The following is a 12,643-nucleotide window of genomic DNA, read 5'->3' as shown; positions in this document are numbered from 1 at the left end:
CCATAACTCACAAGATGATTCTTTACTGTGTATGCTACTGGAAAGCACCGTGGTAATTACATTCGGAAGGAAAGCAACACCAGGGTTCAAAAGGCTATTTTTTCACCATAATTCACTGTTTATATCCCTAGAAGCTATGTTACTTTGTCTTATAGTCCCAATGCAATCACTTTAAAAGATATGGCAGAATCCCACATCCTTTATTCATTTAACTTTCAGTAATCCTGTCTAAAAAGATTACCAAACACTATTTTATTTTACTAACTTCAATTTAAATGACTTTCTTCAAAGGCCCAGAAAGGCCAAGGGATACAGAGGGACAGGCAAAGATCGAGGCATTTCTCCTCCTTCTGCACCCGTATATCTTTTCAAACATTTCTGTAACTATTTGCAAGCTGGGTCACTCCCACTATACCACACCCGTCACAGTGCCTGGCCAGAAAAGCCCCAGAATAAATGCCTGCTAATGAAGAGGGAAAAGAATCACTCATTTAGAAAATGATGGGTATGGGGGTGAGGTGAGGGGATGCTTAAATTTCACAGAGCTGAACGATCATTTTGCTATGAAAACAGTCTAAGACCCAGTTAGCTACCTGAAATTCTGAATGTAGGTATAATCCTCTTCTTTCTGCAAGAGCTCTGATTTCACCAATGTGTCTCGCAATCCAAACTTCTGCATGGATAAAATATGAGCCTTGTCTGATACTGTGATAGTGGAGGAGCGAACCATGTTGGTAATTTCAGACTTGGATTTATTCTGTCTAGAAAAAAAAATTTTTTTAATCATATTTTGATGAGCCCTCCATGATAAAATACGTGAATGTAAAGCTAGAAGGTTCTACACACACCATCTGAGTCACAGAAGACTAAAGGGGGCCAAAGGAAAACTTGTTTGCTAAAACAACACTATCTCTATATGGAATTAAATGAACTCATATGTCGTTGATTGCACAGTATATTGGTCCAGAGATCTTCTAATAATAGATTCACAGAATCTTTGATCAGAAGGGGACCTTGAAGATTATCTAACCGAATCCCTTCATTTTTCAAATGAGAAAAATGAGACTGTGCATCATCAATGATTCACCCTGTTGGATGAAGGCAGAGTGTGGACAGATTAGAACTCAGGTTGGACAAGGCTCTTTCTGGACCCTAGTGTCTCACATAACAAGACTATAAAACTGTCCAGATCCTTTGACTTGGTAAGTCTACTGTATTCCACAGGAATAATCTGAAATAAAAAGAAAGGCCGTGAAAATTTGTATTCCACTATTATTTATGTAGTTTTAATAGTCGTATTAAAAAGTATTCAAATACCAACATTTAAAGTTAAGCAAAGTTTGACATATTTACCTAACAGAATCCTAATAATGGCTCAAGAAGCTTTCAGTGAAGACTACTTAATGAATTAAGATATTTAAAGCACCTGAAACAATTTCTGACACCGAATAAATGCCACACAAGTGTTTGACATTACTGTCGTCATGTGCATACTAATTAAGGCTATATAAAAGTATCTATGTAAACCAAGAAGGCTCGAAAGTGACTTGAGAATGACAGATCCAGCTACATTTAAACTGCAGGGACCGTTCACTGTTGCTTAAGTACATAATTAAAATAATGACACAAATCAAGTTTCATCTTGACTAGATGGTTCTGGCTATGAACAGTAGGGGGCACTGGAGCACAGATGAAATAGAACAGCACATAGTGGGAAAAAAAATGGAATAAGGAACTATCTTGAAAGTCAGGAAACTCCTAAAAGAATGGGAGGGAGAAATCCAAATGTTTCTGATTGTCTACATTTCTAAGGCAGGATCAGACGCCAGTTTCAAAGCTAGAGCCACTACTTGCTCGTTCTGGATCCTGGGTGAGTCACATAACCTCTCTCCTTCACCTGTTTCCTTAGCTGAAAGACAGAGAAAACGATGGCACCCACCTCTCAGGTGAAAACAAGATAATCCACGTAAGCTCATGGCGGCTGCCTACACAGTAAACGCACAATCAATGTCCAAGATTTCTTTTTTTCTTTTTAAGATTTTTTATTTTTTTCCTTTTTCTCCCCAAAGCCCCCCCGTACACAGTTGTATATTCTTCGTTGTGGGTCCTTCTACTTGTGGCATGTGGGATGCTTCCTTAGCGTGGTTTGATGAGCAGTTCCATGTCCGCGCCCAGGATTCGAACCAACGAAACACTGGGCCACCTGCAGCGGAGCGCGTGAACTTAACCACTTGGCCACGGGGCCAGCCCCTGTCCAACATTTCTTAGGCCAGCGGCCCCCAGGCAACATCACGCACGGGAATGATCTCAGCTCTACAACGAGGAAAACCTCGGCCCTAAGAGGTACACACAAAGGGAGAGCCGCATTACCTTGGGAGCAAGTCTTCTGGTTTATCCTGACCCCAGGAGCTCTGGTCCACAAGCAGGCCTTTCCCATTTGGCCTCAAATCATCAAAGTGAGAATTACCTGAGAAGAGAGGGGGAAGGAATTAAAACACAAACATACGCTTCAACATACAGACCACAGCTTCTCAGTTGTCACTGGTTGTCCACATATGGCTTGAAAGTGTAGGAAAGGCCTATGGTCATGTCCAGGTGAGGCTCCCACAGAGCACACAAAGAGGAAAAAAAAATATTTCATCCGATGTCTTTACTGCTGAAAACATACCTCTCCCAGCTAGTCCGACTCCTTTCTCTTGGAGACGGAGTGCATTATAAAAAGGATAAAGCCGTGGGCCAGCCCATTGGTGTAGAGGTTAAGTTCACGTACTCCACTTTGGCAGCCCGGAGTTCATGGGTTAAGATTCTGGGTGTCGACCTACACACCACTCATCAGGCCATGCTGTGGCAGCGTCCCACATACAAAATAGAGGAAGACTGGCACAGATGTTAGCTCAGCGACAATCTTCCTCAAGCAAAAAGAAGAAGATTGGTAACAGATCTTAGCTCAGGGCCGATCTTTCTCAAAAACGAAAAAGAATAAAGCCATGAAATCTGCAGACCTAAGTTCTATCACCAGCTCTACTATTTATTGACCTTTTGACTTGGGGCAAGTCATCTAACCTCTCCTGATCTCAGCAACTTGACCTGACCTGCCTTCCTCACAGGTTTATTGTAGGGATCAAGTAGTTGACGTGTGAGTAAGCACTTTGAAAACCACAGAACATATTATAAAACATAAGATAGTGATCTTATTACCATTTACTGCAAGTGAGACTTCAATTCCAAGGAGGAAAAAGGCAAGGGTCAGAGATCTAGAACTGGAAAGTGTCTCAGTGCTCTAGAGAATGAGAAGAATTGTCACAGGCAACAAATTGCCTTGAAAACCAAAGAGCCCAAGGACTTCCAACAAAGACATATTTGGGAAAGTTGTTACACCACAATAAACCTGAAAGGGAAAATTAATCTGCCAATGGCTTCTCTGTTCCTTAAAAGCCAAATCTCTTGTCAACAGGGAACAGCACGAAGAGGCCACAGAGAAAGGCTGCTGTGATACACAGATTGCAAGGAGCACCAGAGATGTGAAACGTCACTGAAGAATTTTGCTTTAAAGACTATTACTAAACATGGATTTTTCACCCATGAATTCACATGAGCCAGAAAAAACAAACAAACTTTGGAGTTGAAAAAGAAAACACAACAGTTTGAAACATGGAAAGAATAGCATTTCAATGCCTCGAATCAATCACCAAGGCCTTTCCATTTTTCTTCCTAAATGCCTCTCAAATCAATATATTCCTGTCCCCCAATGTCACTATACTAATCCATGTTACCGATATCTCCCTGGAATGACAAAAACCTCAACCAGTCTTCCTGCCTCCTTTCTCACCCCACCCTCTAACCCAACCTCTACACTGTGGCCAGAAGACTTTTTGAAAGAGATCTGATCACATCACTTAAAACCTTTTGAAAGCTCCCTATGGACAACACCAAACCCCATAATATGGCTGCCAAGTGTCTTCCCAGTCCAGATCCTGCCCACCTCTTCAGCCACATCACTCACCTCAGTCCTCTGACCCCCTCCCTCCTTGAATGCCAAACTCTAAGTATATTACAGTTACTGCTGTTGTACAAAGATCCCACTAGAACCTGACTTCCTTCTGCCTCACCCTGCTTTATGTGGCTAACGCCTACCCATCCTGTGGCCAGGGGTTAGCAAACTTTTTCTCTAAAGGGCCAGAGAGCAAATGCCCTAGGTTTGGCAGGCCCTATAGACTCTGATCCAACCACTCAATTCTGCCATTATAGTACAAAAGCAGTCATGAGCGTAGTTGTATTTCAATAAAACTTTATTTATGGTCACTGAAATTTGAATATTATGTAATTGTCACATATCACAAAATAGTACTCTCTTGTGATTCTTTTCAAACATTTAAAAGCATGAAAATTACTCTTAGCTCACAGGCTGTACAAAAGCGGGCGGCAGGATTTGGCCCACGGACTGCAGTTAGCCACCCCCTGCTGTAGGCCACATCTCAGAGGTCACTTCTAAGAAGCCTTCTCTGATTCCTCCCACACTGGCCAGATGCCCTGACACTGGTGTTCCCACAGCTCCCTGTGCTTCTCCCATCACAGCCTTGATTGGCGTCTACTGTAACTCTCTCCCTCATTAGACTGCGAGCTTATTGAGGACAAGACCATCTCCAATCTATTCATCACTGCATCGCCATCATCCAGCATGCCAGCCGGTGCATTCTAAGAAGTTCAATCACTCCACAATTCAATAGAAAATACTAGATGAATGTGGACCTTTATGTGCCTTATATAAATATAATCCCATCTAAGTGCAAGTCTGTAGCTTTCTCTGGAATGTTTCAGATCATCTTTCAGCGAACAAGAAAAATAAGAAAGGGAGAACTAGAGAGAATAGGTTGTTTCTAGAATTCTACAACCCATGGTTAGTTAATTATTTCTGGAAATCAAATCACCAACTGGATTCTACCTCTCTTACTTTACTCTCACTGAACTATAAAGCTTAGAGAACCAAGCATTTAAGTTAATGAATGGCATACTGGGACACCTATTAAAATTGCTGAAAACCAAAAAACTGACAATACCAATTGCTGGCAAGGATGTGGAGCAACAGTATCTCTCGTTCATTGACTGTAAGAGTAGAAAATGGTACAGCCACTTTGGAAGTAGTTTGTCAGTTTCTTATAAAACTAAACACAGTCTTACCAAAGGATCCAGCAATCACACACCTAGGTATTATTGATTTGAAAGTTTATGTCCATATAAAAAGCCTCATGCAAATGTTTATAGCAGCTTTATTCACAATCATCAAAACCTGTAAGCAACCAAGATGCCCTTCAATAGGTGACTGGATAAACAAACTGTTGTACATCCAAATAATGAAACATTATTCAACAATAAAAAAGAATGCATTAGCCCTATCAAAATTCCAATGGCATTTTTCACAGAACTAGAACAAATAATTCTAAAATTTGTATAGAACCACAAAAGACCCTGAATAGCCAAAGCAAACTTGAAAAAGAAGAACAAAGCCAGAGGTATCACACTCCCTGATTTCAAACTATACTACAAAGCTATAATAATCAAAACAGTATGGTACTGGCACAAAAACAGACACACAGATCAATGGAGCAAAATAAAGAGCCCAGAAATAAATCCATACACATATGGTCAATTAATTTACAACAAAGGAGGCAGGAATATACAATGGGGAAAGGACAGTCTCTTCAATAAATGGTGCTGGGAAAAGTGGACAGGCATGTGCAAAAGAATGAAACCAGACAATTATCTTATACCATACACAGAAAGCAACTCAAAATGGATTAAAGACTTAATGTAAGAGCTGAAGCCATAAAACTCCTAGAAGAAAACACAGGCAGTAATCTCCTCGACATAGGTTTTAGCGATGTTTTTTAGATCTGACTCCAAAGGCAGGACAACAAAAGCAAAAATAAACAAATGAAACTACATTGAACTGAAAAGCTTCTGCACAGCAAAGAAAACCATCAACAAAACAAAAAGACAACTTACTGAATGGGAGGAGATATTTGCAAATTATATATCTGATGAGGCATTAATATCCAAAATATATAAAGTACTCATACAACTCACTAACAAAAAAACAAAAAATCCAATTAAAAAATGGGCAGAGGATCTGAACAGACATCTTTTCAAAGACATACAGAAGGCCAAGAGGTACATGAAAAGATACTCAACATCATTAGTCACCAGGTAAATGCAAATCAAAACCACAATGAGATAACACCTCACACCTATCAGAATGGCTATTATCAAAAAGACAAAAAATAACAAGTGTTGATAAGGATGTGGAGAAAAAGGAACCCTTGTGTACTGTTGGTGGGAATGTAAATTGGTGCAGCCACTGTGGAAAACAGTATGGAGTTTCCTCAAAAAATTAAAAATAGAAATACCATATGACCTAGCAATCCCACTTCTGGGTATCTATCTGAAGAGAACAAAAACATTAATTCAAAAAGATATATGCACCCCCATGTTCACTACAGCATTATTTACAATAGCCAAAATATGGAAACAACCTAAGTGTCCAGTGACAGATGAATGGACAAAGATGTGATATATATGCACGATGGAATACTACTCAGCTGTAAAAAAGAATGAAATCTTCCCACTTGTGACAACATGGAAGGACCTTGAGAAAATTAAGCTAAGCGAAATAAGTCAGACAGATAAAGACAAATACAGCATGATTTCACTTATAGTGGAATCCAAAAGACAAAACAAACAAAACAAAACAAAACCTGGAATCATAGATACAGAGAAGAGGGCAGGGAGATTGGGGAGGCAAAATGGGGGAAGGGGAGCAATACGTACAAACTTCCAGTTATAAAATAAATATGTCATGGGGATGTAATGTACAACATGGAGAATACAGCAATAATATTGTAGTAACTTTGTATGATGATGGATGGTAATTAGATTTATTGTGGTGATCAGTTTGCAACGTATACAAATGTTGATTCACTATGTTGTACACATGAAACTAATATAATATTGTACGTCAATTATACTTCGATTAAACAAAAGAAGTTATCAAGCCACAAAAAGATATGAATGAATATTAAATGCATATTGCTAAATGAAAGAAGCCAGTCTGAAAAGGCTACATACTATATGATTCCAATTATATAACATTCCAGACAAGGCAAAACTATAGAGATGGTAAACAGATCAGCGGTTGCCAGGGGTTGGGGCTGGGGTAAGGATTAAATAAGTGAGGCACAGGGGGCTTTTTAGGACAGTGAAACTAAACTGGAAGAAACTATAATGGTGGATACATGACACTATGTATGACCTTCAAAACCCATAGGACTTGACAGCACAAAGTGAACCTTAATGTATCCAAATTTTTTTAAAAAATCATTTTGGAGGTCAGGGATCCTGGGGTGAAACGTAGAAAATGACAAAAGAATCTACCTACATTACAAATGTGTGAAACAACCTCACCGGAGGTGGGATAAAAAGTGCTGACCTAAGTACCTTTGGAAATATGTGGAGCCTGCAAGACTGAAGGCAAAAGGAACCGCATGCAAGCGCTGTACTCCAGTTGATAATGCTGTTTCCCACGGGTGTGGGTTAACAACTCGGAAGCCACTAGACGTGCACACTGGGACTGAAGAATGAAGCCAATGCACGGCAGATGGCGAGGGCCAGGTCCCCACTGCTGGAGGAGGAGGTTCCAGACAAGCAAGGAGGAAGCTGGAATGCTCCATGTGGGAATGGATTCGAGCTGGAGACATCAATATGAACTCATGTTGACCTTAATATGGAGATGGTTACATTTAGAAACACACACACACACACAGGTAAGTATACACACAAATGTTTCCTTGCTCTGTCACCTAAGAGGGCCTAGAAGCAAGGACATACTAGTAGCAAGGACCACACTTAACACCCAGATCTTGGTTTCTAATACCATTCTCCAACACAAGGAACCAGGGCTCCCTCAGACATGGTTATTCTGGGACTGGGGCAGGAAATACACAAGATGAGCCCAGAGCATTTTGTAGGTGCCAGAAAACAAGAAAGTGTTCAAAAACACGAAAATAAAACACCCACGGGGATGGGGGTATGTCAAAGGGACACAGGAGCCAACCGAAAGAGCTCCAAGGGCCATGATTGGAATAATTTGAGCAACAAAATAAATAAAGTAGCATTGGATTATAATGCAAAGTACAAAATAAGTATCCATCAGTCCAAGTTGACACAAATAAATTGAATAAAAAAATAAATGGAGGAGAAGAGACAAATCTCCTCTGGAGAATTCCAAATAATTTAGGTGAATACTCTGCCTGCAAGGAGGCAGAGCACAGCGCCCCTTCCCTGAGTGTGGGCTGTGCACAGTGACTGCTTCCACAGTGGACAGCGTGGCGGGGGGGAGGACGAACGACAGTGGAGAAACTTGGCCAACAGGACCTCAGTCGGGTGCTCGAGGTTCACGCCAACAGTGACAGGTCATGTTGACGGCACGTACCCTCAAGATGCTGTGATGCAAAGGACACTTCACTTCTGTGGCCTTCCTCCCCAAACCTGTAAAACCAGTGCAACCGTGGGGAAAACACCAGACACATCCAAATCAAGGGTCATTCCACAAAATGTCTCATCAGTACTCCTCAAAACTACCAACGTCGTCAAAAGCAAGGAACACCCACAATGAGAAACGGTCACAGCCTTGAAGAGCCTGAGGAGACACGAGGACGACACATAATGTGGTACCCTAGACAGGACCCTAGAACAGAAACAGGACCTAAGCTCAAAACAAAGGAAATCTGAATAAAGGATGGACTGCAGTTAATAATAATGTACGGATATTGGTTCATTAATTGTGAAAAATGTGCTATAACTAATGTAAGATAATAATAGCGGAGACTGGGTGTGGGATAAATGGCATCTCTCTGTGCTATCTTCACGATTTTTTTGAGACTCTAATACTGTTCTAAAATAAAAATGTTTATTTTTTAAAAAGGCGTACTGGGAACTGAAATCAAAACTCTCTGAAAGGCTCACCCAGCCTCTGCCTCACTTCCCACTCTCTTCTCAACTGCCTGCAACGGGGCCTCGGGCCCCGCCACCCACAGCGACTGCTGGTGTGAAGCTACTGGACAGTCTTCCTTGTTGTCATATCCGAGGGTCAAGTCCCAGTTTTCAGCTAAGCCCGCGTCACCTTCTTTGGCAGCACTTGAAAGATGACCGCTCCCTCCTCTGGTAAACGCCTTTTTCAGGCCTTGAAGCCTCCTCGTTTTCTCTCCCCTACCCGACCTCCCAGCCCCGGAATGACTCCAGGCTACGTCCTGGGATGACCTCTTCTCTAATGCCATTCTTCCTCATCTAGGTGACCTCATGTAGTCTCACGGTTTTAAAAGCCAGCTACCTGCTGATCATTCCCAAATTTACATCTCCAGTCAGGGCCTGTCACCTGAGCTCCAGATTCTTATATTCTGCTTCCCCTCTTAGTCTTCCTCATCTCAGTAAATGGCACCATCGTCAACCAGCTGCTCAGAACACCTAACACTCCCTTGTGACTCCTCTTTTGTCCCCTCACACCCCTATCCAGCTCATCAGCAGTTCAGGCAACTTCTACCTTCAAAAACATACCCAGAAGCACTCACCGAGACAACAGTAAGAAAGCGCATCACTGCATCAGATGAAGTAACTTCCCTGCTTAAAACTTTCAGACAGCTTCCCACCACACTCAGAATAAAACCCAACCTCCTGAATGGAGTTGATAAGGCCTTACCTAATCCAGCCTCCAGGCCTCTCTGGCCTCAGCCTTCACACTCTACCTCACCGGGTCAGATCAAGTCACACTTCCTTTTTTTGCTGTTCTGGAGCGTGTCAAGCTCATTCCCAACTAGGTGCCTTTGCTCTCGCTGGTCCCTTTGCCTGGAATGCTTTTCCTCCAGATCTCCATGTTGCTCACTCCATTTCTTTTTTTTTTTTTTTAAGATTTTTAAAATTTTTTCCTTTTTCTCCCCAAAGCCCCCCGTACATAGTTGTATATTCTTCGTTGTGGGTCCTTCTAGTTGTGGCATGTGGGACGCTGCCTCAGCATGGTTTGAGGAGCAGTGCCATGTCCGCGCCCAGGATTCAAACCAACGAAACACTGGGCCGCCTGCAGCGGAGCACACAAACTTAACCACTCGGCCACAGGGCCAGCCCCTGCTCAGTCCATTTCATTCAGGCCTCCGCTCAACTGTCAGTAGCTCTGACACCCCATTTAAACCGGGCCCACCACCCCACATCACTCTATCCCCTTACTCCAGGGGTTCCTAAACTTTCTTGGTTCACAGCACCCTTACCGCCTCCATAATTTTTTCAAGGTACCTCTAGGCCAAAAGAAGTACGTAACAGTTCTGTTTTAGTTAGGGCCAAATAAATTACTAAGTACTTAAGTCCTAACAACTTAGTAGCAGTTTGAAAAAAAACACATAGATAGAAAGAAAAAATAGGACTTCTATTTCATTTTAAATACCCACCATTACTTAATGAGATGTGTGTGCCTGTTGGGTACTGCACAACTTCTCAACCCTGGGACTCAGACTGGACACCACACATGATGCTCCGCATTGATCTGGGCGTGGTACTTGTTTTTGATCACAGGAGCCACCAAAAACCCAGCTTCACAAAGACAGGACGTCATCAAAAGGAATGCAGCACCGTCTAAGGTTGAAACTGTGAACTACCTCAAGCTAGAAATTCATCTGATGTTCCAACAGATGTCAGACAGTATCCGTGTTTACCTTCAAAATTGTAAACGTCCCTCAGTGCCCCTGTGTGTTCAATGCAGAGCCCCAGGGTGCCTCAGCAAATAGTTTGGGAACCACAACCTGGCTACTTAAATTTTTCCTCTTAGTACTAACACCATTTGCTACTGAATCTTATACGTATTCCTTGGTTTATTGGATGCTCTTTCCATGAAAATGTAAGCTTTACGAGGCAGGGACTTTGTCTTCTTTCTGCTATTTCCCAGGGACCTGGAACAGCACCTGGTGCATAGTAGGTTCACAATGTGTTAAATGCATGAAAGTTTCAGGAAACGTAAGCTGACATCTAACTCTACCATTATCTTCCTGTTTAACAAGATACTTCCTCTCTTTGGGTGTTAGTTTCTTCATCTATAAAGTAGGATCTTTAATATAAATATCTCATGGGGCTTTACAATATGCAAAAGCAAACTAAGGAATACTGGTTAGGAGCTCTGTTTCTGCATGTGAGCGCTTTCTAAGGACTCCTTCAGGATTTTGGTTTTGGGGGTAGTTCCTACCAACAGCCAGACTGAAAAGACATCTCCTGAAGACAAGTGGTTTTGTCCCTGTGGATTCAATTACGTCCATGAGTGGGCAACGTACTGAGTGGAAAATTGCCTTGCAGACCTACATCTTGTCAACGTCCTCACACCAGCTCTCTCTGGACACGGTCCAGCAAGGACTGGAACATCTTCATTCATGACTCTATGTATGGAAACTTTAAAGGATGATTCGGGGGATTTCCAGCCACAGGGTAGTCTTCTCGGAATCTCTTCTTTCCTGAATCTGGCAGGAAGCTGGCTGTCAGCAGCTCTTCTACCAAGTTTACCATCACACAGCCCCACGCTTCCCTCTGTGGCCACAGCTTCCTGTCCCTCCTCCGCTCCTGCTTCCCTACTCCCACTCTGCTCTTTTTCCAACCTCAAACCTCCGATCCTTTGTCTCCCAATCTAATAGGTGATATCTGAGAATATGCCTTTCTTCCCATGTCCTGTTACCAAGTCCGATAAATCCTCTCTCCTAAATATTTTTATACCTGAGCCCCTTCTCTATCCTTACTACCACGCCTTAGTTTAGGCCCTTAATATTTCTGGAAAGCACCTTCAATGACTTCTCTGCCTCCATTCTCACTCCCTCCGGCCCATTCTGCCAAGATCTAGAAGAAAGCACAAATCTGAACAGGTCATTCCTGCATGTAAAATCCTTCAATAACTTGCATCACCTTTGGAATAAAACCCAAACCTCTAAGTATTACATACAAGAACCTTTATAATTAGCCCCAGACTACCTTCCAGCCCCATCTCTCACCCCCCAATTCGGTCACACCAAAATTATTTATCTTTTTCGATGATGCCTCCTCACCCCACCCCTGATTCTGGGTGTATCCTGACCACCCCTCCATCCCACCTTCATGCAGTGAACTCCAAATGCATCCTTCAAGACTCGGCGCAGGAGTCGTCTCCTTCGACAGCCTTCTCTGGCCCTCTCCTCACAGTCTCATATACCCAGGGCATAGCGCATCAAGGCACTCCCCATAAAGGCAGTCTTTAGCCCTTTTCATTTGTCTCACATCTCTGGCTAGACCACATGCGTCTTGGAGCAGGGGATGATGTTTTTCTTCTGTGGCCCCCGGCTCACCATATATATGCAACATACCAGGTTGTCAGTAAACAAACACCGAACAAAGAGCCATAGAGCAGAGACTCAGGTGTCAGTTCTGGGGGCCTTCTCGATGACCACCTTTCACGCCTACCATTGAAACCATTTCCGGTAAGAGCCTACAGAGTAGGTCAACCAGAGCAACAGCAGCAGCTCGATCTGGGTGCATAAGAGTGCAGAAGTGTTGTATTTTTCTTGCGAATTCTGTGCATTGCGCTGCACATCCT

The 12,643-nt window shown here is 42.5% G+C and overlaps 1 protein-coding gene across 1 annotated transcript in view; it reads right to left on the bottom strand.

The window, feature by feature from the left end:
* The window catches only part of INPP5B (inositol polyphosphate-5-phosphatase B), a 48,714-nt gene that overhangs the window by 18,785 nt on the left and 17,286 nt on the right, over positions 1 to 12,643 (bottom strand). Inside the window, 2 exon segments of the mRNA XM_046662343.1 lie at positions 594 to 761; positions 2,371 to 2,467. Of these exon segments, the coding sequence (XP_046518299.1) occupies positions 594 to 761; positions 2,371 to 2,467 (265 nt within the window).

This window comes from Equus quagga, chromosome 5 (genome assembly GCF_021613505.1).
Source record: "Equus quagga isolate Etosha38 chromosome 5, UCLA_HA_Equagga_1.0, whole genome shotgun sequence".
In the NCBI taxonomy this organism is placed as follows: domain Eukaryota; kingdom Metazoa; phylum Chordata; class Mammalia; order Perissodactyla; family Equidae; genus Equus; species Equus quagga.
This window is presented reverse-complemented; position numbering and strand designations above follow the sequence as displayed.